At 53.0% G+C, this 26,362-nt stretch overlaps 7 protein-coding genes across 7 annotated transcripts; 2 read left to right on the top strand and 5 right to left on the bottom strand.

The window, feature by feature from the left end:
• Nucleotides 1-95: 95 nt before the first annotated feature.
• On the bottom strand, nucleotides 96-4,260 carry HMPREF1120_06082 (translation initiation factor IF-2 unclassified subunit). Its single transcript, XM_009160277.1, has 3 exons — nucleotides 3,426-4,260; nucleotides 780-3,367; nucleotides 96-722 (listed from the first exon to the last, which is right to left on the bottom strand). Exons 1-3 carry the CDS (start codon nucleotides 3,933-3,935, stop codon nucleotides 479-481), a joined length of 3,342 nt encoding a protein of 1,113 aa, XP_009158525.1. The 5' UTR covers nucleotides 3,936-4,260; the 3' UTR covers nucleotides 96-478.
• Nucleotides 4,261-4,455: 195 nt separating this feature from the next.
• Nucleotides 4,456-9,521, bottom strand: HMPREF1120_06083 (uncharacterized protein). Its single transcript, XM_009160278.1, has 5 exons — nucleotides 8,142-9,521; nucleotides 7,956-8,088; nucleotides 6,353-7,907; nucleotides 6,099-6,295; nucleotides 4,456-6,051 (listed from the first exon to the last, which is right to left on the bottom strand). The coding sequence occupies exons 1-5, from the start codon at nucleotides 8,687-8,689 to the stop codon at nucleotides 4,627-4,629; spliced, it is 3,858 nt and encodes a 1,285-aa protein (XP_009158526.1). The 5' UTR covers nucleotides 8,690-9,521; the 3' UTR covers nucleotides 4,456-4,626.
• Nucleotides 9,522-9,712: 191 nt separating this feature from the next.
• On the top strand, nucleotides 9,713-11,043 carry HMPREF1120_06084 (uncharacterized protein; the record flags this gene model as incomplete). Its single annotated transcript, XM_009160279.1, has 3 exons — nucleotides 9,713-9,899; nucleotides 9,963-10,106; nucleotides 10,160-11,043. 3 exons carry the CDS (start codon nucleotides 9,713-9,715, stop codon nucleotides 11,041-11,043), a joined length of 1,215 nt encoding a protein of 404 aa, XP_009158527.1.
• Nucleotides 11,044-13,220: 2,177 nt separating this feature from the next.
• On the top strand, nucleotides 13,221-13,733 carry HMPREF1120_06085 (timeless protein; the record flags this gene model as incomplete). The annotated part of the gene is made up of 1 exon (XM_009160280.1): nucleotides 13,221-13,733. One exon carries the CDS (start codon nucleotides 13,221-13,223, stop codon nucleotides 13,731-13,733), a length of 513 nt encoding a protein of 170 aa, XP_009158528.1.
• A 26-nt stretch (nucleotides 13,734-13,759) lies between these two features.
• Nucleotides 13,760-15,416, bottom strand: HMPREF1120_06086 (ubiquitin-60S ribosomal protein L40). The gene is made up of 4 exons (XM_009160281.1): nucleotides 15,269-15,416; nucleotides 15,207-15,213; nucleotides 14,876-15,056; nucleotides 13,760-14,726 (listed from the first exon to the last, which is right to left on the bottom strand). Coding segments are annotated over exons 1-4 (387 nt in total). The 5' UTR covers nucleotides 15,270-15,416; the 3' UTR covers nucleotides 13,760-14,528.
• Nucleotides 15,417-15,558: 142 nt separating this feature from the next.
• Nucleotides 15,559-18,612, bottom strand: HMPREF1120_06087 (V-type proton ATPase subunit A). Its single transcript, XM_009160282.1, has 2 exons — nucleotides 16,125-18,612; nucleotides 15,559-16,058 (listed from the first exon to the last, which is right to left on the bottom strand). The coding sequence occupies exons 1-2, from the start codon at nucleotides 18,355-18,357 to the stop codon at nucleotides 15,712-15,714; spliced, it is 2,580 nt and encodes an 859-aa protein (XP_009158530.1). The 5' UTR covers nucleotides 18,358-18,612; the 3' UTR covers nucleotides 15,559-15,711.
• Nucleotides 18,613-18,616: 4 nt separating this feature from the next.
• Nucleotides 18,617-26,347, bottom strand: HMPREF1120_06088 (proteasome activator subunit 4). Its single transcript, XM_009160283.1, has 3 exons — nucleotides 24,688-26,347; nucleotides 19,218-24,630; nucleotides 18,617-19,159 (listed from the first exon to the last, which is right to left on the bottom strand). The coding sequence occupies exons 1-3, from the start codon at nucleotides 25,119-25,121 to the stop codon at nucleotides 19,097-19,099; spliced, it is 5,910 nt and encodes a 1,969-aa protein (XP_009158531.1). The 5' UTR covers nucleotides 25,122-26,347; the 3' UTR covers nucleotides 18,617-19,096.
• Nucleotides 26,348-26,362: the final 15 nt, after the last annotated feature.

Raw genomic sequence — 26,362 nt, forward strand, 5'->3', positions numbered from 1 at the left:
CCGCCGATTGGACAGTTTGACGCTCTAATTAATCAGCCGGCGCCGTCGTTTCCACCGGCTCGTCGCTGCTCCGGATGGCGACACTTCGACACTGACTTCAGGAGACACGGACCCTGAATATTGAGACGAGCCTCACTGGCAGCTTGAGCCTGGACCCTGAACTCTGGGCCTCCTCATTCATTCCCCCGCAGAAGTCCTATACAAGGTACAACTGCTTCAATGTTTTGCGATAGGCATATTGTACAATTTTAACCGTCCGATTCTCTCTACTTGTATACATGTGCGAGGGGCGGATCGTGCTACAGTACAATCATAGTGAGAGAAGAAAAACAATTCATACTGCGCCAGGAGCCATGCCCCCCGAAAGAGACCATTCATCCAGCCATGCGTGATCACACTAATAATAAACACCTGTCTTTTGTTCCAATGCTGTCGGTACTTTTATGGCCGCCCTTCATGTCTCGTGTCGTCAACTCATCTATGGGATGTCAAACAGCGGTTTGAGCTTCCGGATCAACGACCATTCCTCCTTGGTCACCTCGTCACGGTAGAACTCCTTCAGCGTGTCGATGGATTGACGCGAAATCAACGAGTATAACGTGTCCTTGTCTTCGAGTTGTCGTCCGTAGAGCGGTTGATTCGGTCCTTCGATCTTGACCGCCACCGACGGCGAACCTTTCTTGCAGATCGGAATCGCCTTGTGTTCTCGTTCGATAGAAGTCCTATGTCAAATATGTCAGTCACTGCCACAACTATTAAACTCGTTCATGTCAACTTACACTCTGCCCAAGCTGATGATTTCCTTGACTCCAGTCACAGGGTTCGTCTTGACCGCCGCAATCGGTGTCAATGGGCGCAGACTGCCTTCCACAACGTCCACTCCGATGACGATCGGGTCCTTCTTGTTGAACACTTGCAGTGGATTCAGCACACATGGGAAGACGGCGTTCAGCTTGCTCTCCTCCTTCTTTTGCTCCTGAAGCTTCGCCATGTGTTTGGTAAAGTCGTCGAACAAGTGGTAGATAATGTCGGCGGTGAAGATCTTGATGCCGTTCTCGTCCGCATACTGCTGTGCTTCCTTGTCCACTTTGACGTCGAAACACAGCATGACCGCGTATTGCTTGGCCTTTTCCAACATGGTTCCTGCCATCATCACATCACGTTTGTAGACTGGACCGATCGAGATGTTGGCCACAGGGATCTTCATCTGCTTCAAGAACTCCAACAGAGCCTCCAAAGACCCCAGGGTCGAGGCTTGCACGCTGACACCGCGGTTGTCTTTCGACACCTTACTGAGAAGCTGTTGCAGATCAGCCATGACCTCTTCGCACAAATCCTCCTCGTCATCTTCTGGCCCAACAACGAGCAGACGGGAACCGGCAATGGCGCCTTCGAGATCGTTGGCGGCAATCTTGACACCGAGAGCCGCCTTGACTTCCTTGTTATGCACGTACTGCGACTTGAGCCGCAGTTCCTTGAGAGGAGCCGGCGTCAGAAGCGCTCGAATATTGGTCGCGATAGGTCCATTGAGACCGCACAACACAATCCGGTCGCCTTCGCGGAGGACACCATTGGAAAGCACCACATCGATGGTTGTGCCCAGACCTTCAATGACCTTGACCTCGAGCACGGTACACTCCACCTCAGACAGGTACATCAGACTCGACGTCATGCGTTCCTGCGCCAGCGTCACCAGAAGCTTCAGCATGTCAGGGATACCTTCACCAGTGTGAGCCGACGTTGGAACGAGCGAGACATAACGTCTCATGTCCTTGTTCTGGTAGTACAGTTCGGCGTTGAAGCCCTTTTCGGCAAACGCGAGCTTCACCTTCTCGACACGGTCGTTGAACTCGTTCACCACCCCCTTGTTCTGCAGCGCCAAGCTTTCCTGGAACCCGTTGTTGTCAATCTTTTTCCAGCCGTAGAGACGATCGATTTTGTTGAGGGCGACGATGAACGGAGTCTTGCGGTCTCGAAGCAGCTGCATCGACTCAAGCGTCTGGGGCTCGAGACCGTGCATGATGTCGACCACGAGAATGGCGATGTTGCAAAGAGACGAACCACGAGAACGAAGATTGGAAAAAGACTCGTGTCCAGGTGTATCGATGACCAACAGACCGGGAACCTTGAACTCGAACTTGCCATCCTTGTTGACGACGGCAGTCTTCTGTTGCAGAGCCTCGACCGGGAAGTATGTGGCACCAATCTGTTGCGTGATACCACCAGCTTCGCCTTCCTGCACATTGGTCTGTCGGATCTTGTCCAGCAACTTGGTTTTACCGGTATCGACGTGACCCAGGATACAGCAAATAGGTGACCGGAGATTGTCTTTGGACCGCGCTGCGAGCGCTTCTTCATGGGCCTTTTGCCTCCGGGCGGCCGCTTCAGCTTTCCTCTTGGCCAGTGCTTTCTGAGTAGCACTCCGCTCTTCTTCGTCAGAGGATTCTTCCGATTCAGACTCGGACTCGTCTTGGTTCTGTTTCGACGATGGCTTGGTGTCTTTCTCTCGCACAGGCAAAGTCGAGGTCTTGCCCTCTGCACCGTTCGTAGTAGGTTTATCTTTATCTCCGTTCACGGCCGGTTGGGCAGCCTTAGCAGTGTCTTCGCCGTCTGACTCAGCATCCCAGCTGTCCTTGAGTTCTTCTTCAGCAGCCTTCTCCCAGTCGTCGATTTCAGAAGAATCGTCGCCCTGGGCAGCCTTGGCCTCAGCCGCCTGTGCAGCTGCTGCAGCCGCCGCCGCTTCCTCAGCCTCTTTGGCAAGGCGCTGGCGTTCCGCCTCGGCCGCCACTGCCTCCGCTTTGGCCTTCTGTGCTGCGGCTTCCAGATCAACGTCCTCTTTCTTAGGTCCCTTGCGCTTCTTGTCGTTGGTTGGTTTCTTCTTCTCCTTCTTCTCCTCGGCGGCGGCCTCACCGGACAAGCCCGCGACCTTGACACCAGATTCCAACAACTGCTTCAACCGGAGTTCTTGCTGTGCTCTGCGCTTCTTATCAGCCTCGGAAAGAAGCTTGCCTTCCTTCTTGAGCTGTTCTTTCTTTTCACGCTCTTTTTCCTTCTTGCGCTGTCGGGCTTCGGCCCGCTTTCTCTCCTCTTCTTCTTCTTTTCGGAGACGCTCTTCCTCCGCCGCCCTAGCTTCGGCCTCTAATCTGGCCTGCTCCTCTCGTTGTTTAGCTAGGAGCTCTTGCTGCCTCTGAATGGCCGCCAGATGGGCAGGAATCTTCTTCTTCTTGCCACCTTTGTCCTCCTTGCTCTCTTTCTCAGGGGCAGGCGCAGAAGACACGGGCTTTTCCTCCACCGGTGCAGGTTTCGGCTCTTCAGCTTTCGTAGCAGCGGCGGGAGCTGCAGGGGCAGTCGTCTTCTTTTTCGCTGCCTAGAACACAGAATCGAATTAGTACAAACAATGACTTCGCGCACAAGGATGGACGTACTTGTTCCTTTTTTCTTTGCTTTTCACGCTCTTTCTTTTCTCGCTCCTTTTCCTTCTTGGACTTCACTCCGCCGCCCACATCGCCACTATCTTCCGCAGGAGTCTCATGCTGCTGCTGCTGCTGCTTTTTGCCTCCTTTGCCCTTCTTTGCATTGTTACCGGCAAAGACATCATCCTCCTCGTCGTCAAAGGTAGCTTCGGCAGGCGCTTTGGCATCGAGCTCCGGGGTAGGCGTAGAAACACCGTCCGCGGCATCAGTGGTGGGGTCTTCACCTTCGACAAAGTCGTTCACGACAGCCTTGCCCTTCTTTGCACGCTTGTCTTTGTTCTTCCGCAGGGCGGCCAAAAGACCACCGCCGCCGGCGCCGTTCACCTCGCCGTCATCAGCCGCCGCTGCATCATTTTGTTCTTCTGCCTTGTTGGCAGCCTGAGCGACAGGATCAATGGATTCCCCCAGATCGGCCTCCCAGTCGTCGGCTTGCTTCTTGCCTCCCTTCTTCTTAGGAGCCATGGTGATGTCGGTCGGTGTGCACGGTCGTGCTGTTGTTCGCTCCTAGTAGTACGGAAATAAATCGTTCACGGTTTAGAGGCGGCGACATAAAGTCGTGCAGTGGTCCAGCAGAATTCCCGTCCGGCGCAGTAGAAAGCCTGGAAGTGTCAAGCTGGCTGAATGACTGATTGGCTAGTCGGGGACTGAGGAGGGTTGCGTCGGTGCAAGCTTTATCCACTGTCGCCACAGTCCTCAGAAAGACAAAAGGTTTGGATAAGACGCAGTTGCAAGTGGCCGTGGTGGGGCGTTAATTGAAATCGCCTTCAGTTCGGCGGCGTCATATTCGAGATTCGGATGGAAGTAGAAATTCATCACTTGGGCTTGGCATCAATCACTGGCAACTTGAACGATTGCTGGCTGACTAAGACATGCCGCCGGCTACTTTACTATGTATTACTCGACGTTGTCGTGGCACAGCCATGTCTCGCGGGAGGCATGGCCTAATGACACAAGTCCCTAGTATACTAGGAGTAGCCGAGAACAGCTTTCAATGCCCGTAATGGTGAGACTCACTTATGCGACTGCTTGAGCATTGCAACCGCACGCACTGGAGCGTGTCGTTGTTCATGATATCCGTGATCCTATCTAACACAGCCTGAGCGAAGGCCCCGATACCCGGGTGTCTAACTCCTGAAACTTCAATGCAAAGTCCTCATGGCCGTGGCGGATATGCCAATAGCCTCCTCATCCATACAAGTGCAGTTTCAACCGGGTCTTGCGTATCGCCTAACACCTCGCGCACCAGGGTCCGGAACTCCTTCATCCTGTCAGAACCTTTCAGCAGACCTGGCAAATAATAAGGGCCCGGCTCAATCATCATGAGCAAACGATCCCCTCGGACATGCATATCCTTGAGCTTCGTTGGAGCAGGCTTGATGACAATGTCACCATCATTGGCATCCTTCTTCTTGATGGGAACGGGTTTGACGGTCTTGCGTTCCATGTAGCTGAGCTGTTCCAAGAAATGCAGCAGTTTCCATTCTTGTGGCTTCAGCAGCGTAAAATGGAAAATCGTGCCGTCGCTCGCACTGCCGTAGAAATGACAGCGTGCGGCTGTCGACGAGACCGACAGAGGATCAAGGCATAGACGTCGGATCATAAGTGGCAAGCTGGCATGGAACATGGGGAAAGGGGGGTTGTTGACCTTGTTCAAGCCGCCAAATGCAATGACATCGGTCCCGCTGTCATTCCACGCAGATAACACGGCTGCGTCGCCGCGCAAGCCCACCACGTCGACGGCAGACCTGGCTTCCGTGTCGGAGGGGTGTTGGGACAGCTTTCCGTCCTGATCCACCAGAACGAACAGTGAATGTTGGGACGTGGCCACGAAAATGAGCGACCCTTGACATGAGATGGCCTTGGCCGGCGACGGCAGAGCGTGTTTGGAGAGGGTTTTCCATTTGCGTGTTGCAAAGTCCAGGTTGTGGATGTGGAGCTCCCTGCCAGCAGCGATCAAGAGCGACGACATCTTGTACGCGCATATGGCGGTGACCGGTTTGTCTGGACTCCGGAACGCGATCTTTTGAATGCTGTCGAAGGAGCCTTTGCTGAGGCTTTTCGCGTTGAGGCAGACCACCCGCCCGCTGCGCTGGGGGTGACCGGGAATCTTGTGCTCGAGGGCCAGGACAACCCATTCGTAATGATTCGTGCCATCCGTTGGAGCCCAGTTGATGAGAGCGTTGATCCTCTCATCCGTGCCCTCGGCCACAATCACCGAAGTGTTGCTGACCTTGGCATCCTTCCACGCAGGATCAATCAACTGAACTCCGATTTGTTGCACGGGAACGGCGGAGCTCTTGCGTGCTTTGCCATCGCGGTGCACCTCCTTCACATCTTGATTGACGTGGATAAACCTTTCAAAGGCAACGACGAATTTGTTCAAGTACTGGGAAAATTGCAGGCGTCGCGGATCGCCGTCGACTGGAACCCTTCGCACGATTCCTTGCTCTTGGGTCACCAAAGAGCAAAATAGTAGCGCATCCTTTGTTGCACAGACGAGCAGCCCTGATGGGTCTGCCGAAGTACAGACCAGCTTCGGAATGCGGTGGACGGCATTTACCAAGGGTCCGGTCGAAGGCTAAAAAATGTCAGTACTTAGCCAGAAGAACTGAGGTGCACACTCACGTCAGTTCGATCAGTAACGCACACGCTGGAAATGGTGTAATCCAATGCCGTCCTGTTTGGATGAAGTGTCACTCGGCGCACTTGGGAGTGGCACAACACCAGTGCGGATGTAGCTTCGGAATGGCCAGTCGCCCGGTCTTCTGAGTACGCCTGCACCGGCGTGGTTCCCAGGTTATAGAAGTCAATGCATATTATACCTACGACAGAATTAGCAATCATATTTCCACAGGCGATCTCAATCAGTGGCCACGTACCCTCCATTGAAACCTCCAGACACAGCAGGACGCCGTGACGTAGCCCGCACAGAACCAGTATACGCCCAAGCGCGTCCGCGCCGAATGCGACGAGCGAGGTAATAGCCGAGTCCTCGACCTCTGGATGAAGGTTGCTAGGTCGGATCTGGAACAGACGCTGCAGTGTTTCATCAGGTCTGACAGCGTAGACAACCAACTCGGAGCCGGCCGTGCCCACTAGGACCACTGTCTGGCTTCCATTGATCCTGGAACAGCATATACTGGTAGCGGTTTGAGACAATTTTGTACATGGTGCAAGACCGAATGACGCCGTTCCACCTCTTAAGGTCTCAACAGGCGTCAATCTGAGCTCAGAGCCCGAAACGGCCTTGCTTGCGGTTGCCACTATTGCGTTGTCTTCCGAAAACGCTGCGACTTGCAGATCGGCCTTGACGCGATGGGTTTTGGGGGACTGCCCATCGGTATGAGGATAAATCATGCTGATGCCTTTGGTAGTAACCTGAACTATTGATTGATTCCCCACGACGGCGGCAGCCAAGGTTGGGTGGTCGAAGTCAAAGCCAGGATGGCTCTGGCTGTCCGTGAAAGATATATCTTGAGTTTCCAGGTCGAATGAGATCATGATCGTATGTGTTGGATATGAGCCCAGTAACAGAAGTTCTTTGCGGCCCATGATCTCCAGTGACCATATTTGGTCGATGAAGGCGGCATCCGGACATTCCATGGTCCATCCAATCTGGGCCTCCAGGCCATAGCGAATTTCCGACAGCTCGCCGCGGCCGTCACCCCTACTGCTGCATGCGTAGAGTCGATGAGAGACTTCTCTCGACTCAAATCCTCTATTCTTGGCCAGAGAGTGCGTGGTAAGAATCATGTCCCGCACCGGTGCAATATTCTCAATGATCTGCGTGCGCCGCGGTGAACCTCGAGCAGAAACATGGAAGACGCCGCCGTCGGTCATACTACCCCCGGCGATGATGATGTCGCCCCCTCTGTCTGGCGGCCCAGCCAGCATACAGAAGGCGGTGTCGACGTCAAAGCCAAGATCTCCAATGGTGTTGTTCATGGTGAACTTGGTACTGGAAGCCTTCTCGATCTGAAAGTACTGAAGGAGGCCGTCCTCGCGAACAATGACTAGGTCGTCGCGTTTTTCGAGATATTTGTTATGACGTCTAGGTTTGGCCCATTGCACCCATTCAAGAGGCCCTGCCGCTTTGCCCACGAATTGGCATTTGACCCGTTTCGAGTGTGATGAATGGATGTTTTCGTAGAAACTGATCCCACCTTCCATGACGACAATAAAGGAATATGGACGGGTTGATGGAATCAACATCAGAGGCAACTCATTATCCTGAAGTCGACGACCGCTGCAAGACATGGGTTGAATGGCTCGCAGAGGGCCACGAGTATCCCATTTGTACAAGTACTGAAGTGTGCTGTTCGTTCCGTCGGTAGAGTGGACCAGAAGCAGAAGGAGGACGGTTGTAGGGTCGGACTCGGGGTTTTGCAGAAAATCAAGCATAATAATGTCCCCATCGACCTGGATGAATCGTTGCTGTCACGGTCGGTCAGCAGGATATGGAATCGGCGGGCAAGCACATACCTCATCGGATGGTCGAAACGAGCCGTGGCTCAGAGGGTCCCAATTGTCAATCTCTGCTTTAATGTCGTCAACTGACCGCAGCTTGAATATCCCAAAGTAACCCGACGGGGAGGCCACGGCAAGGGCACGAGATCTGTAGCCTCCCAGTTAGTCGGCGCTGCAATTCGCAACCTTTGAACGACTCACTCATGGTCAACCGCCAAGTATCGGCACTGACTCCTGGGTAGACCAGCACCTCTCAGATAGGGTCTCTTCGCAAAGACGAGCTTGACATCGGTTGCGAGGTCTTCTCTCGCGTAAACATAAATCAGCTCGTTGTCGACAGTGGCAAGGACCAGCATCTGTGGCGGCTGTGTCCGACTGACCGGGCTTCCACGGATGGTGTATTGTTCTTGGTCGCGCTCTTGCTTCAGGATCGCATCGACAATCGGGACCATCTTCAGTTCCGCTGAAATGACCTTGGCGTCTGTAATCTGTGTTCCGAAGTCTAGCTTGGCCGTCGTGTTCACCAGCTGCCCGGTGTCCTGGAACTCATGGAGCTGGACAAATGTGGAACCTACAAACACGACATCGTTCTTCGAAGGGGAACGAATCCTGGCTGGAAGAATCCACTTGATACTGGAGCTGGAATTGAGGGTCCTGGAAAGCACACCCATGCGTCTTCGAGCATCTGGTTGCTGGCGGCCGGACATTGGAGAGTCCGTCTCGCTCCTCGACTCATACACATTGGCCATGACATAGAATAAGGCCTGAGTGTGATGGGATCCGCCGTGATAAGAGGCAGGAGCTCGAGGCTAGCCACAGATGGACGCTTGAAAGCGTAATTTGAAAAGGTAGAAGAGGAAAACAGGAGGACGTGGTTGGGCTTTTGTGTCGGTTTGGTTCGGATCACCGTGATGCCACCATGTGCATGTTCAGAATGTCCTCCGACAAAGCATCGTCCTAAAATCTGTGACTGCTCCTTTGCCTGCAAGACGCACAAGAAATACAAGTTCGTCGAAGTCGCTGCAAGCCGGGGGTGTCAATAAACGGCGAGGGGCAAGACAGGGCGCGGGAGCCCAACCACGGCGCCATAGATCCCAGAATCCCGGTCGTTGTCTCCCAGGGCATCAATTCAAGACGACTTGATGCATAGGGTCTCAACCGGTGACAGGCGCAGCTCAGAGTCGTGCGGCAGAGTGGGAGAAAGGTTATACACGGAGACAACGAAGACTTGTTGGTGTTGACTGCAGGCCCCAAGTTCAAAGCTCGAAGCGGGCGAATTTAATCGACCAAACAGGGCAATTCTCCCCCTCGAGGCCTCCCGATTCAACTTCATCGCCGAAGCCATCATCGCCTGATTCTCTTCCATCATCTGCGCACAGGCAGTCCTTGATTCAATCGTGCGAACCAGAAGAAGTCACGCTACCGGTACGAGGCGAGTCTGCAGCTTCTGCCCTCTGCGAGCAGACTTGACGGTGCAGGACATGTATGTTGGTGGTAGACAAAGTTGACAACTTGACACCGACGAGACACGCCGCTCGTGTTACCTGTCACCTTCGTCGTCCACATCAAAATCATCCCCGGCGGCCATTGACACCTGCAGTCCACAGCCCGTTCTCTGGCTTGGCTCTGTTTCAATCCCGACTCAAAGGGCGGCGAGCGGCCTGACGTACGGTGCCTCAGGCCTGTCTCTCCTTGGTCCTGGGGTTCGTTTTGATTCGAAAGACCATGTCCACGGCGCGTTGCCAGTGAGCAGGATCAGTGCAGACGCCTTGATGGAGTCTGATTTGAGCGACACACCGCTAGCGGGCTCGAAAGAGCACAGTGGGCACCTCTCTGAGCAAGACCAGGAGAAGCGCAAGGCCATTCAAGAGGCCTGTGGGCGACGCGACTTTGCAACCCTGGTCGAGCTAGCAACCTCAACTGGCGGCCTTCTGACCGATGAGCTACGCCGACAAGCTTGTAGGTCTCCTTCCCTTCGCCGTTGATTCGTGGTGAAACCTAACTGATGAACCAACTGGGAAGGGCCGATTTTATTGGGCTGCGATGTTGGCGATGATGGAAGAGAGCGCAAAGAAGCCAATCGATCATGGAGAGAGCTTCCCCGGCATGCCGACGAGGACCAGGTCCGACTCGACGTCGACCGTGCCTTTGTATACTACCCTAAAGGTTCGCCCTCTTGTTTCTCAGCCCCCGGTATCACTGGTCTAAACTGCAACTAGACGAGTCCGAGCAGTCGCTCGAGATCAAGAAGAGGCAACTGTCTGACCTGATTGTCTCGACGTTGAGAAAGCACCCGGTACTCTCCTACTTTCAGAGCTATCACGACGTGGTACAGGTGTTGCTTCTTGTTCTTGGAGACGAACACGCCGCCGCCGCGGTTCCACGCATATCGCTCCTTCGGCTTCGCGACTACATGCTGCCCACCATCTCACCCGCACGAAAACACTTTGAGCTGGTCTCAGCTATTGTGAAGGCTGCCGATCCCGAACTGGCTGCCCACATCGCCGAAGCGGAGAATAGTTTTGCTCTATCAGCCACCCATTCACTATTTGCCCACGACATCCAGGACTATGGTGACATTGCTCGGCTGTATGATTTCCTCCTGGCACACGAGCCCGTGATGAGCATCTATTTGTTTGCTGCAGTTACGATATCACGACGCGCCGAGTTGCTTGAGATGCCCGCGGACCAGTCTGATATACTCACCTTCATGATTTCGAAGCTGCCGCAGACCCTCAATATCGATGCCCTCGCCCTGGATACGTTGGCATTATTCCGACAGCAGCCCCCGGAAAAGCTCGAGGGGTTCATTTGGTGGCGGCTCTCGCAGTACAGTGTCCTCAAGACCTCGCGGCAAATCAATAGCCCTCACAGTCTCGAAGAAGCCGAGCTCCTTTGCAAGAAGCAGATTGCTCAATTACGGAGGGACGAAAGAATGAAGAGGACCGCAGCAGCGCTTTTGCGCCACCAAAGACCCATCTTGTCCTTGTCGGCCGCACTTCTGGTGGGGGCTCTGTCTCTCTGGCTCAGGAAGAGCGGGCAGGATAGGTTCTTTTGGACTTTGATATCTTCTGCGTCACATTTGTTCTCGAAAGGGCAGTAGGACAACAGCAGGATCCCGGTGGCTTGGAAAGTGGGATCCTTTTCCGTCCATGAGCGGTCAATGAAAGTCTAATACAGGGCTCACGACAGGCAGCCCCAGTTCTCCAAACCCACAGAGAGGGAGCAGGTTGAACAACATTTAGTCTGAGTCGCGATGCTGCGCATGACATCTCGATCACTCTACCCTCACAACAACCATTTCAGATCATTCAACAAAGGTCTCAGAGTCAGCTTCCACCACATTGTGTGGCAACTAGTCTCACCTCGGAACCCTTCGTCCCTTTTGAGGCCCCATGAACGTTCATCTTTCTCTCCCGACCAATGTCCGAATCAATAGCCAAAATGTCCACCCGAAGAGGCGGCATTCCACCGAGCACAATAGCAAGGTGTTGGCTTGACACTGCTAGTTATTGCAATCCAGGCTCGACATCGAAGCAGTGCCCGTGCAAGGAAATAGCTTGACCGGCAGCCTCACCTCCCACTCCGGCTTATGCTACATTGATCGCCGGAAAACCCACCAGTTGTGAAAGCCTCTGCTCTGTCAGCGCTAACCACTTTGTCCACGAAATGCATCCATCAGGGGCTACTAGTGTTCTTGAGGCGTCCGACGAAATCGAAGGATACAGGCAGCCTTGATGAGAGCGGTGTACGGCAGTGCCGGTGCCGACTTCGCAATCAGTATCGACGGTCGATTCGCCGGCTATGCCAACCGAAACACCCTGCAGCATGCAGCTGCTGTTGGTGCTATGGTCTACAAAATTCAATAAGTCCCATGCATAAGGATGTGGACAAAAGAACGTTAGAGAGTGTTTAGAATACAATCGCTGGAAACAACAACATCGCTCTCTGGTAGACTCCGTGATTTCTGCTCTAACTCAACGACATGACGACGTACTGTACTTATTAGTATCTCCTACTACTAGGTCCAGTACCTTTAGACACGTTCCAAACTTGCGTGCCTGTGCCTGAGGCTGAGCTGAACTGGACGCGTCTGCTACAAACCGAGGACGTTGTTCAGCAACGAAAACGCGTAATTACAACCAGAAGCCATCTCTAATTCTGCTTGTAACAAAGTCATTACATGTATGTACAACGCGCCGCGCTCCAACGGCCGGTTGGCTGCTTGGGGCACGTCAAATATCAGATTCGGAGTAGACACCTGCAGACAGACAAGCCACCTCACCTGTCTGCGCGTTTTCCAATGCCTGCCCGACCCTGACATCCAAGGTCGACTCTCGTTTATTTCTCTATGACCACCACGACTTCATCCTACGAGCCAACATAAGGAAACGACAGTCTCGCGAATTTATCCTTAGGTGTCCGCGCTTGCGACACGCCCAAAGAACTGCACCAGCATGGCCAACAGAGGATACGACGTCGTTGTGGACGTCGACACAGAAGTGCGTTTTGCTCTCACCGTGCCTCGCTCCCGCCATCATCTGCGCTGCTCTCTACAAGTCACTCGCGCTCCGCGAGAGAATGTTACCAGTATACCATACTGACCGATGGTGCTTTTAACAACTAGGGCGATCTGGGCCACACCGACCTACAAGATGACGACCTCGAATTCCATTCCTCCAGTAAGCAATACCAGTACCAACAGCAGCACCAGCAAATCTTGACTTCCTGTCCCTCGATCTGCCTCACTGCAATGCCTCTCTCCTGTTCCTATGAGAAAAGAGAAGGACAAGATGATATTGACAGCACACTTTCTGTCCTGTCCTGTTCTATCCCCCTCTCTACAAGTCACTTTATCCCACACCACGCTGCTCTGCAGTGCGCCGGGATCGAAAATGGCCTCAGGCTTGCTGCCTCAAGCTCCCCTTCTCTCCATCCCATCTACAATCCAATCCGCAATTACAAAACACCCTCAAAACCACAAAACATCAAAGACAAGACATGTACAACCTCTAACACCTCCTTCCAGACTTCGAAAACACCAACCGCAAGATCCAACCCGACACAACCACAACAACCTCATCAACCGGCTTTCTCGCCAACAGCGCAACCAACCCAGCCCACCTCCCCAACGATCCATCAGCCGTCCCCCCCAAATACGTCCTCTGGTCATTGGGCTTCTACGCACAATTTTTCGACGTGGACACATCAACCGTCCTCCACCGATGCCGAACAGCAATTTTACCGTTTCTACCCAACACACCACCCTTTCTCGACACCATGGACGGCAATCCGGACCTCTACGGCCCCTTCTGGATCGCCACAACAGTCGTAGTCATTTTGTTCTTAACAGGCACAATTAGCCACAAGCTAGCCACGGAAGGGCGGAAACATTTCGAATACGATTTTCGACTGTTAAGCGGTGCCGCGGGCTTGGTTTACGGATACACGATGTTTGTGCCGCTGGCGCTGTGGGCGGCCTTACGCTGGTTCGGCGCCCAAAGTCTCGAACTGGTCGAGTGTTGGGCCTTGTACGGCTATAGCAATTTGTTCTGGATCGCCGTGGCGCTGGTGTCGTGGTCACCGTTGAACGGGTTGAATTATGCTCTTGTCGGATTGGGGTATGCCGTCAGTGTGTTTTTCCTTGTGAAGAACCTGTTTCCTGTCATTTCGGCCACGGAGAAGAAAGTCAGCCAGCTTCTTTTGCTTGCTGTCGTGCTGGCCCATGCGGGGTTGGCTATTGCTATCAAGATCTTGTTCTTCAGTCATGGAAGTCCTGCGAAGGATGACTAATTGATGCCGCTGGAGGAACGAGATTGATGAGCATGTAACAAGAACCAACAAAAAAGCAGCTGGCTAATCGAGTTGTGATGCGAGGGCATGTCTTGAATGATCTTAAAAAGATCGGTCGGCGGGGTTTGTTTCGTGGCTCTTGGGATGGCCTGGAGCATTTGTATCTGTTCATGTCACCGTCACCCATTGAAGTGCCCATGGTGTCACGCGGTTTCCACTAGCAGAGTACAGAAAATACCAGGCAAGACTTTAAGCAGCGTCCTTTGTAACAGACATTTAGTATTGCGTGCATCATGTGCATGGATCTCTTCATAACATGGCAGTTAAGTTGCTCCGTTATTTGATCCTCAGGGATACTAATATCAATGGGGAGCCACGGCAAGGTGGAGAAAATAGGCGCAGTAGCAATCGAGGCTGTCCAAACGAAATGAAATGGACAAAACAACTTGAAAGTCGGAACATGCAGTGTCATAAAAAAAAAACAGTAGACTTTGATCTAGCCTAAGCAGCTAAAAACACTGCCCATTGGAATCACCGCGGGAATGCAATTTTGTCGAAAGTACTGAGGTTTTCGATTGTGTCTCTCCCTCTCTATCCCACCACAAAGCTGCTGGACACTTCTGCCGAGTTTGCTTCGCCGTTTAAAAAGAGGGGGAAAAAAAGGTTGACGGTTCCCTGGGGGCCAGTAGTCTTCTGCTCTTTTTTCCCACGCCGCCCACTCCCCTCCCTTTGCAGATGCAACACACAACCACACAACAAAACACCCCCGACCGACGCGCAGCGTAAGCGTTTCGTTTACTTGATCTTCTTCTTTGGTCGGAGCTGGTTCGAGTGGCCGCACTTCTTCTTGCGGCAGTTGGTGGCTCGCGGCGGCAGACGGGCGTAGCACTTTCGGCAGATCATCTTCTCGCAGTTGTATTTGGACGCCAGGGCCTTGAGGGAGGGTTCGATGATACCACCACGGAGACGGAGGACCAAGTGGAGGGTGGATTCCTGTAGGACAAATAATGTCAGATGAATGAAAAGATACACAAATACGGGGCGTTTCTGTTGCGACTTCGTGGAGATCGCAATTCCACATTCCACCTTCGCCACTCTGTGAAACGCCTGGTATGGTATGGTATGGTGTGGTCGTATTGTACCTTTTGGATATTGTAGTCGCTCAAAGTGCGGCCATCCTCAAGCTGCTTGCCGGCGAAGATCAAGCGCTGTTGGTCCGGAGGGATGCCTTCCTTGTCCTGGATCTTGGACTTGACATTGTCGATCGTGTCGGACGACTCGACCTCAAGGGTGATGGTCTTGCCCGTGAGGGTCTTGACGAAGCTGTAGTTCCATCATAATTGTCAGTCACTCCATTTCTCCCAAATAGAACCGATTTCTCGCAGTCGTATATCCTTCCGCCCCCGAAAGACCGATGTGTGGCGGCGTCGCAGGAAGGAGAACTGTTGAATCGAATCGAGTCGGAAAACTTACATCTGCACTGTAGCAGAGTTAGCACATTCAACATTAGCTTCTCCAAGAGATCCTTCACTTACTCTTGACAAGATCTTCTGGTCACTGGGATACTTCGTTGTCTTCGATGACGAGGTTCAAGTAACAGGATGGGGGGCGGTCGAGATGAGTTTTGCGAAGGTGCAGTGTGCGGAACCCGGAGCCAAGACTTGCCTGTCACGTGGGTAGCATGAGTAGCCCGACGTTCGGAGGGCAGGTGAAGCGAGATGTGGCGGCCTCACCTTATGTAAGCAATTAAGTCATACAACATTGTAAAGTCACAACTTGTGGTAACCGCTTCAGGCTGGCGCCAGCAATCACCGCCAGTGTGACAGTGTTTGAAGTGTCCATCATCGAAATTGTCTGTAATCACTATAGCGTTATACTAGAATAGCAGACGGCTTTCCCTAGAAATACACTGGTAGATTGTTCATGTATGAGCTAACATAGTTGACTATTCTATAATGGAGCACCAGCTTCCTGTCAATCAGTCTACAGGATCTTCCTCGAGTAGCAGCTTGAAGCTGAACGGCTCAAATGGAACACCCTCCCCGACGAAATGTTTACTCATGGCCTCGACCCAATGCAGACGCAGACTGTGCAACATGGCAGACGTGCCCTCCATCACACACAGTACCGCAATGGTCAAGACGAACCAGAAGGCGAATGTAACAATAATCATGACGACCTGCAAGCCGCCCGTCATGCCAAAGGCGTTGCCCAGAGTCATGTTCCACAACACAACCGAAAGTTGCTGATGAGCCAACGAGAGCGCCCAAAGACGGAGATAAGAGGCGGTATGAGAGACGCAGTTGAGGCAGAACTCGATGGTGTCTAGAAAAGAAAGCCAAGTTAGAAGATCATTCACGCGCGAGACCAGAACAGCAAGGCATAACTTACGAATTGTCTGATGGATCATGACCTCTGAAAATTCAAACTCTTCATGCTCCTCATCAGCTCCGATGTTTTCGGTGATCATGGCACCCTCTTCTTCCTCTTCCTCACTTGGTCGTCCATTCATCCGCCGAGAGTTGTTATTCTCGTCGTCATCAAGATCTGTGGCATGTGCAACTCGGCTGGTGTCGCCAATGCCACGATAGCCCTGCGCCGCGGTCTTTTGGTGCTGCCAGCGTAAATACAGAGGCTTCAGCAGCAGCAAGATAGGAACGTTGATGACGGCGATCAGAACCAGAACGACTTGTACCCCCGCCTGACCGCTGTAGAGCTGTTCGCCTTCTTCGACATTGCCCGGTGAAAGGAACATCTGGATTAACATGTTGAGCAAAGAAGGTGGGTTCCTACCTATGGCCTGCCAATCGATGGACCATTTGTAGACGATGCAGAAACTGAGATACCCAAAGATGCTCTGAAAGAAGACCATGCCCGGAACGAAGTTGCCCCAGATGTCAATGGGGGTCTTGAAATGCCTCGCGTTGATGTACGAGAAACACAAGGCGTACGTCATGTGCGCCCAACCCATGAGGATAGACAATTTCATTTTCAGACTGTTGCTGAAGAGCAAGTCGTTCTCGGACCCATGCCACGCCCAATCTATGCCAAAGGGGTACCGATAGCCCCCCTTGAGGTGAGCCGTTACCTCCGGGCGTCCTTCTTCCGGAAATTCCCAAGCAGAAGGAAACGGTGTGAAGCCTTTCGAAAAAACGTCGTTGTAGATCAAGCCGGTATACATGGAGAATATACCCATCATCAACATGATGTAACGACCATAGAATGCCATGGCAAACAGCTCATCTTGTTTGGATCTTTGCAGCGGCTTCTCCCAGTAAATCATAGCAGCTGCTGCCATGGTCATCAACGATCCGTGCCCGAAGTCACCGAACATGACCGCGAACAGGAAAGGGAATGTCACGATGGTGTAGAGACCCGGGTTGACTTCCTGGTATTTTGCGGTACCGTAGGCATCGATGATGGTCTGGAAGCCCTCGGTGAACTTGTTGGTCTTGTTGTAGGTTGGTGGTGTCTTGTTGGTCTTGATTTGGTTGACAATGGTAGGAACCGACAGCCCAGCACGATCATTGACATCCTGAAGTGTCGCTCGAATCTGGGGCAAGGAATTCGTGGGGCACCAGGCTTCCGCAATCAGTGTCTTTCTCGCTTGATCGTAGGAGCACATGTTCAATGCATTGTAAACGGCCTTCTCTTTCTTGATCACGATGAGCCATGCGGCAAGCGACCGAGCTATGGCGTTCAGTTCAGCGTCCAAGGTTGTCTTGGTGTTTCGAAGGACACTGGCAAGATCGCTCAACCGAGTGTTGACTTCGTGGATCTGATCCCGCCGAACGTCGCTGTTTTCGTCCACATTGTAGAGGTCGGCACCAAGAGACTCCGAGATCTTTCGAATCTTGGCAATGATCTCCTTGCCGTGAGCGAAGATGACGAAAACATTCTTCCGGACTTCTTCGTTCGTCTCCGGGTTGACAATCGGCTCTGGAATCTCGGACTGGTTCATGTAAAGGTTGCCACGCAGAGTCCTCCACAGAATACGTTCGAAGGCCGCCAACCGCTCGCGGGGAATAACACCGGCCACAAAGCCGATGTTCATTACCGCAAAGCTCTGCTGCTGGCCAACACTGCCGTTGGCTCTACCCTCCTCAGCCTCGGTGTTGCGGAGGAGAGGCGCGTCGTCTTCGTCGACACTGGCTCGGATGTCATCGGTCTGGCCATGTGCACGGTCGAAAAAGCCACCGGCCTCCTTAAGAACCCATCGCCATTCAGTCAGTTCGACCTCTCTCTTCTTGAGTGTCTCATAACTCTCATTCAGGCTGCTGATGCGGTGTTCCAGGGTCTCTGCGCGGTCGGCAAGTTCATCAATCTCACTGGCCTGCGGAGCTGCGAGCATGTCTTCGGCGAAGTCCCAGTGACTACGCATCTCGATGTTCGACTTCTCCATTTGGGACTTGAAGTAGCGCAGTTGCCGCTCGACGTTGTCCAACCGTCGAATCTCCTTGGTGAAAGTACGTTGGAAGGCGTTGGTATCTGCATTTAGGTCCCGGAACTGCACGACACCAAGTTCACCGAGGGCGGACACCACTTCGCGTCCGATCTCGTTGGAAATGTAGAGCTGTGTCAGGGACATGTCCGCAGACCGGAAAAGGGTGTCCTTATGGGCCATGCTGGGCGGTTGTATGAGGAAACCACGGGGCCGCCCAGGCCAGACAATAGGAACAGAGGTATAGACGAGAGCACGTAGCTTCAGCAGCTCTCTTTACAGTGGAAGGATGGATGTTGGCAGAGACTGAGGCCTGCTGCTCTTGCACCTGAAGGAGGCGGCTTCGATGATTACACGGTACAGCCTGAGCTACGGTCCAGCTTGGCAAGCCAACCACGGTGGAGTATTGAAGCAGAAGTACGGTGAAGCATTGAGGTCAGAGTGGACGCACTGTCCTTTGAGCCCCTAGCGACGTAAAGATGGATTCTGACCAGGATCCGGACTTGATGGTATTGCAGAACTGTCGCCATAATTCATTTTCCTTGTCAACCAGCTGGATGGGAGACTATGTCAGTCTTACACAGTACACAGGACGGGTCTATTTACGCCCTCGGGTCCATTGTGCTCTCAGATGGAACTTCCAGAGCGAGTCAACTGAAGCGCCATCCACTCCACTGTCCCTGGACCAATCTTTGAGCAGAGGCGAGCACCCTCTTTACAGAGTGAAGACTCTTCCTTACTTCAAGTTCCTAACATTTCTTGAAGCTTGATAATACACGTGTCAAGTCTGCCGTGCCGCTTCAGATACGGGCAAGCACAGGCAAAGACACCAAGCACCGAGCGCGAAACGCCAATGCTATGCTCAGTCGCTTGAACAAATCATCTTTATCCTGTCGTTCTCTTGCTCCGTACAACCCTGCTTCTAGGCGAAATAGCTCTTCCATAACACCCCAGAAAGATCCTCGATTTGCTCTGGTTTGAAGGCCTGTCAATGGTTAGCTTATCGACGCCCACAGTATCATACTCGGTGGCTCCAATCATACCTTTACATCAATATGCCAAGTGTCTTGTCTTGTCTTTTTGAAATCACTGATGATGCTCTTGACGCTGTTCCCCACGGTCGCTGGGTCATTCGCGGCTTTAGTACTCAATGTCACGAGGACATCGGGCATCCACGGCGGCGGCGGGCTCGAGTAGGGGAACGCTTGGATAAGAGCTCCTAGGCCGAGAACGGCTGCATGGCGGGTTATGACCAGCCGTTGTGCCTCAGGCGTGGGTGTATTAGTCCCCGAAGTCCGCGCAGAAGACAGCTCCGCTGCCACGCCGCCCAGATGACGCTTGGGCTTCTTGGGCAATGGATTATCGATGAGCATTTGTGTGAAACGATCGCGCAGTTTGACGATCATCTTCTCTCGAAGGGCCACCGGCGAGCAACGAATCATTCCCGACAGGGTTGTAGCCGCACCGGCACGAACCTCGTGCTGTGAATCCTCCAGCATCTCCGCAACGCAGTCGAACAGCTTCTGTTTGCTGTCTTCGGCCAAAAGGAACAAACGGCGGAAGAATATGATCTGGATGTTGATCATCACTCGAAGCCGCTGATGCCACGAGGAAGATGTCCTACCTATCCGGATCAGCGACTCGATCAGTCGCCGATCCTCTCCAATGCGGTGAGGGATGTTTGGCAGATGCCGGAACACATGATATGCCAACGACTGCAGCTCAGGATCCTCCTTGACATCCATCATGTGTAAGAACTGTTCCGTAAAGAGGTCAGGGAAATAGGTGAGAAGCTGCGTGCACTCATACGACGAAAGCATTGAATCGAGCCACAACAGCACGGTCTTGGATCCGGAGGTATAGGCTGAGGGAGTTTGCTGACCCGGTGTACGTTCGTGCCGCCACTTTTCGATCCGGTCGAAGATGTCATGCATCATTTCATCGAACTCTTTTGTGGGTAGATAAGGTTGCATGCCAATAGGGCCAGCAGCCTTCTGCACCGCCATGAGCTCTTCGACGTTCTTGAATGATTCATGATACCGGGTGCGAGTGATGGTGGCGAGCGTGTGCGCCATCGCCTCGCGCACTCCTTTGTACGGGTGATCGATGTGACGAATGAAGTCCTCGGTGATCGGCTTTTCCAACCGGAAGTGCCATCCTGCATCCATGATCACCTGGTGGAGGAGATGGATTTTTGAGCTTTCCTTGAAAGCAGCATTGGAGCCCATGTCCAAGCGGAAATTCGAGAGCCATTCCACGAGTGGCCATGCTCGACGCGGGTCCCTAGCCTGCAGGATCATGTGAAGGAAGGTGGTCCAGTACCCCGAGTTCTCTGGTGTGAGGCCATCAGAGAAGACTCGTTGAATAATAGGGAAGGCGAACTCCCATACCATTGTCCTCCGGTCAATCGAGTTGTCCATGACCGACGTCACCAAGCCCGCGAGGATCTCCGCGGTCGCACGGTGTTGGTGTTTGTCACTGCCATCCTCGAACACGGCCAGGGTTTCTTCCTTGATCTCTTCAAAAGTTGCAACAGCCAGACTGTCACGGATGATGAGCTCAAACGCATATGTCAGCATTGCGGCACTGGCCATGCGGAACTTGTCGGCAGATTGATCTCGAGGCTCTTGCTTGAGGTATTTGAAGAACTTGACGAACCAATCTCGATCGAGGAGCTTGCCAATGACTGTCCGTTTTTTCCATTCGAGCTCATCGTACAGGATATCGTTCTGCACGTTCGCCTTGTAGCCAGGCATAAACTTTGACCACACCAGCCATCCCGGGTAATCATGGTCAATGTACACTTCAGTTTCTGGCTGCGCAAACGAGTTCAGGTAATTCTCCGTCCAGCCCTCCTCCTCTGCACGAACAGGCACTTTCACCTTTGCCGGGAATTCCTGCCGTGCCTGAATGTAGTTTGCGTAGTCATGGTTGCAGACAGCTCGGACATCGGTCATAGTGAACAAAGCCACCAAGCCTTGCGAGTACAAGCCTCGCAGCCCTGGGTGGGGATCCACAGTTCCACGGGTAATCAGATCGATCATGTTGTCTGAACAAATATGGTCGAACCGCATCCCCAAGGACATCACGAGGCTAGCGACGCGCGTAGCTTTCTTCCAATGTGAGACTCGTGCCACTTCGATAAGCTCTTCCGCCAACTCTATCTTCTTCCGTTCGATATTGGCGCGTTTGCTCAACACGAAGGCCTTCTTCTTCGCCACCGTGCCATTCACGTCCTCGTCCGGCGCGAAAGGATCGACGACCGTTTTGTCTATGATTGCCATGCGATCACCAGGCCGCCCGTAGTCCATGATTTGAAACAGACCACCATTACAGAGTTTTTGGATTGATGGTTTATCAGCCGTGCTGGCTTCGATGAAGGTTCTGATCACCGTCGGGGTGTATTTCCAATGTCTACCCACTGTCTTCGCTAGACTGCCGAACAAAAGCGCGAACAGACTGCCTTTGATCCGGGGGAAATCGTGCTTCTCCACAGCCTTTTGGAACGAAGCCAGGAGCGGAGGGATCACAAAGAGACGAGCACCAAAGACAACCTTCAGAGCTGACTCCCCAGCACTCTGAGCGTTGCGACGGACTTCAGTGTACAATGACACCGACGACTCCGTGAGATCCAAAAGAAGTCGCTCATCGAGCTCGGAGCGTGGCCGAGGTGCCGCGTTATGGCGCAGCCGTTGGGTATGATAGACATTGGCCCGCCTCACGAGGATGGAGCGAGGGTAGTCTTTCCTCACCCCACTCACTTTGTAAGGCTGCTCGTCCGCATGCAGGAGGCGCGTAACCCTGTCAAGCACATGCGCTGACCGTTCAATCCCCACGTCGACAAACCAGGATCGGTACGCAGTGTATAACGGCGCGAACGAGGACACATCATCTTCACCCTCACGTGTCAGGAATTCGTGCACCTCATGCAGAACGCGGCCTATATCTTGACGGAGCCGGTGGACCAATTTGTATTTCTCATCTCCGGGTTGTAGGACTTCGCCCGCAGGGTACTGGAAAGATGGTCGGATCGAGGTCTCGTCGGTACCATCGAGAGAAGCATCTGCTTCAGCAGAATCATCTCCATCTTCCGGCACATGCCCATTTGCCTGGGACATAGAAGCGTTGGCGTCAAGGCCGGTTGCGGTTGTGGCGAGTCCCTCATTGACACCTTTGGCGTCGAAAAGCACCGATACTCCGGCGAGCAAGAGGCGCAGCAACACGAGGTTTCTCGAAACCTCATCAGACCATTCTTTACCGCTTCCATCCCGCTTGATGCTTGACGTACCTCTGATGAGACCCGTGAGATGCTTTAGCGCGCTTTCTGCTTGGTTCTGGAAAAGTTCCACAGCAAAGTCGATTTCCTCTGGGCAAGGAACGTGCCATTTGGGCTTGATCGCCGACGGTGGCTCTGAAAGACCCCACAAATCCGCAGTTACGCCGTTGGCGACTCTGTCTGGTTCATAAAGCGCATAGTCGGTGGTGTAGGTGACGGTCAGGTTGAGGAGCAGATGATGTACGTAATTCGAGACGTGCACGGTGGGCATGCCTTTGCATTTTTGTTGCATGTACACGGCTATATCAAACAGCTCCTGCTTGTATTTGAGGACGGCGGAGCCAACGTGCACCACACACATGCTCAGCATGCTGATGTTCCAGACCAAGCCTCTGTCTCGTGGGAGGACATCCGAGGCTGCATTGCGAGTGGAGCCAGCACCATTCTCGTCGATTTCCGTGCGAATGGACCCGATCAGAACGGGAATAAACCTGGCTAAGGCTTTCTCGGGATTGACTTTGCAGAGACAGTTGCAGATGAACGCCATGGCATCCCGAGACTGATGTATCACGTGGTTCGCGACGAAGTCGACGACCTTGTTCAAGGCCAGGTCGTACAGCCCAGGCGACAGCGAAGCCAGCAATGGCATGAAGGCTGCGGGTAGGGTGTTGACGATGTTCTCTTCGGGCGAGCCACTCCGGACCCTGGCCGCATCCGGTAGATTTTCCAGGAGCGTAAAGACCCTGCCCAAAAACGAGGAGACAAACTCGCTGAGACCCGCCGTGGATGAAGCGAGAATCATCTCTTCGTCCTTGTCATTCAACGAGGCATAGTTCAGTTCTACACTGGCGCCTTCCTGCTCCATGCGCTCCATCTCCCCGGTGATCCAATCCATTGCCAGCATGTTACCTTGTATGTCTTCCCGACCTTTGGAGAGGTCTTCGAAAGGAATGTTGTAACAGACGTTGGCGAAAAATGACAAGGTATACAGGGTCTTCTCCAAATCGTTGGCGTCAATGCCCGGAAGTGCCAGACCCAGCAGAGCAGTGACGTGACAACGGTAGCCTTTGGTTCTGATCATGGTCCTCGCGAGGATCTGCAGAGATCGCAAGGACGAGATAGTACGATGCACTTCAACCAGTCCCTGCATGGACGGATAGATACGCTGCAGCGCCCCCGGCAGGATCAAGTCCGGCTCGAGAAAGGCGAGAGCCTGGAGCGTGGATAGTGAATAGCTCATTGCGGTGCCGCTCTTTGCATAGATGCCCATAAAAATGACTTCTCGGAGACACAACACGAACCGCTTGCGGAGAGGCTCATTGAGTTTACGCTCCTCTGGCACATCCATCTCGCCATTCCGTTCTCGGTTCCAGCGCATAACAAAGAAATCCGCGAGGTAGAATACGAGCTGCGCCAAAGTCCGTGTCCACGAGCCCGAATTGGAAGGGTGGAAGAACGTCTCCACTGCCTGGATCAACGTCTCCAAGAGGGACAGCACGGAGGTTGACTGTGTCAGACAGGCCGGCGAGAGGGACATGACAAACCAACGAGCCACGTGATGTGACACAGGATGCTTTCGCGAGTCCCTCTCAAGCAAGATGCCCATGCCGGCCGATAGGTCTACCAGCGTACTGTAGGGTGAAGTTGACTGGCCGACTGGAATCTCCAACAGGCGCAAAATGGCGGTGGTGATCAAGGTCGACTGTTCCGAAGTAAAAATACCAAACTCGGTGAACTTTACGTGTGGACTGGACAGGGAATCGCGAGCGAGTCGGGAAAATAAATCAAGACACGCCACATCCACCGTCCGAGATCGATTGACCAGCGACCACAGGTGGAATAGAGTCGGGAGGAATTGCTGAGGAGCCAAGTCGGAGCGGTTGGGGGGAGGCGGGCTTGTCGGCAGAAGTATGTTGAGTAGTCCTACTACGACGAAGGCTCCCTCTGCAGACGACATGGTGAAATGGGGCAGGAACTCCTCCAGCATAGCAGGAATATCCTCAGGGTCGAAGTACAGCTGCGCAAAGGATGCGATCTTGGTCAATGTCTTGATGTTCCTCCTCAAACTGGTTGTCTGCATGAGCCCCGACTCGCTCGGTAACACGAAGACTTTGAGTTCCCTATACAGTGGTCGCCAGTCGAGCGTCAGGTCTTGGAGAGGGCGTAGGTAGTGCTTTCGCCTATTTGTTTGTCAGTAACCTTGACAGAGGTCGTTCCGGGGACTTTGTAGGACCTACTTTGTCAGGAGCATGAACATGCTAGCAAAGCGTTCGCTCACCCCTGGGTCAATGCCAGGCGCCAGTGCCAGTTCATAGTACAGTTTGACCAACTTCACCCGTTGTTCCTTGGTTGGATCGAACTTGAGGGACAGCCAGCTGCGGAGTTCTCTGGTCCAGTGTACCGCCCCCGGTGTAAAATCACTTGCCTGTATGGCTATGTAAAGGTGTTTGAGGATCTCCAAGAGGTCTTTTTGTCTTCGTGCTTCATCTTCCACCGGGTAAGGCAGGGTGCTGAAGTATGGAAACGTCCGCGGACGGTTGCGCTTAGACTGGTGTTCGATGTCCGTTATCTTCAACTGTTCCATGGCCACAGTCCCCGTCGGAGACGTCGCTCTTGATGTCTCCCGCCCATTTTGGCCAGTCTCCCCGCTGTGCTCTCTATGGTCTTCCATTGTACGGCAGTGACAGTCGTGGACTCATCGAGGTTGGTGAATGAAGGCGGGACAGCCAAACAGGTGCATGCCTCCAGAGCGATCGAGAACAAAAGGCAGTCCTGAATGTTTTATGCTCGTGCCGTTCGTTGTACAGAGGCAGACAGCCAAAGTGGCCAGGCAGTCGACGTGGGTGTAATCAATGTTGAGGCGCTTAGCAAGCTGCAGTGCAGCCTTGCTACGTCACGTTTATGCCTGCGCTCGACGAGCCCGAGGGATTATAACGACGCGAGGAGGTTGGGATGGACTGCAGCGATATTGAGGAGGCGTTCGGGACTGGGATGATCAATGTTAAGGGATAGTAGGTGTTGTGCACCTGTTCTGTTTGCTTATTGTTTGCTTCTCTATTACACGCGACACGGAAACCCGACTCGGAGTCTCGCAGTCCTCAGAGAAGCTTGGCAGCTAAAGCAATGTACAACTGCCAGTGTACGTTGTAATAAGAACTGCTCTGGGCTCACCCTCATTACACGGCTCGAATGATACAGCTTGTCGGCCAGGTTATTCTTGACTTCGCTTCCACTTCCACCTCCACTTAGAGATCCATGAACCAGCAACTGGTGGAAGACCAATATACTGTCTCAAGCGTTTCTCTTTGGCCGCCCTTCCTCCAGTCATAGACAAGCCGAACTGCTCTAGGATAGAATCAAGTCTCTGTTCTTGCATCATTGTAATTTCTGTTGGGGTGCTGGGATTTCCTTCGATTGCGGTATTGGTTGAAGGATTCTGCAACACCATGATAGTAGAGTGGTGCTGGTGGTGATGAGAGGGTTGGTGGCTCATGTTGTTGGAACCGTATTTCTGTAACTTTTGAACACCATCGTGTTCGGCGACGATACCGAAAGGTAGCTCGAAGGGTTATACCCATCGACATCTCTTCCAGTTCAGGTCCATCTTCAAGATTGAATATCGTCGAGCCATTGTCGCTGCCTTTTCGCAGGCTGACGCCCGCCTTGTAGGCGCTCACTGGCAAGGTCTGAGATATCCGATAGACCTCATTGGATGCACCGCCGCTTTGGGCTGATATACCAGGTACCCTGATTATCGAATGCTGGCAGACTTTAATCAGGCGCTCGAGTTCCTCTAGAAGTTCACCGTGGTATCTTAACTCGTTCAAACTCTGTGACTGACTTCACGATGTCAAAAGCATCTGTCGGAATATACTAGTAGAACCTGCGAAGAGCGCAGCTGAATATAAATAT

This window comes from Exophiala dermatitidis, assembly GCF_000230625.1.
Source record: "Exophiala dermatitidis NIH/UT8656 unplaced genomic scaffold supercont1.5, whole genome shotgun sequence".
Lineage (NCBI taxonomy): Eukaryota > Fungi > Ascomycota > Eurotiomycetes > Chaetothyriales > Herpotrichiellaceae > Exophiala > Exophiala dermatitidis.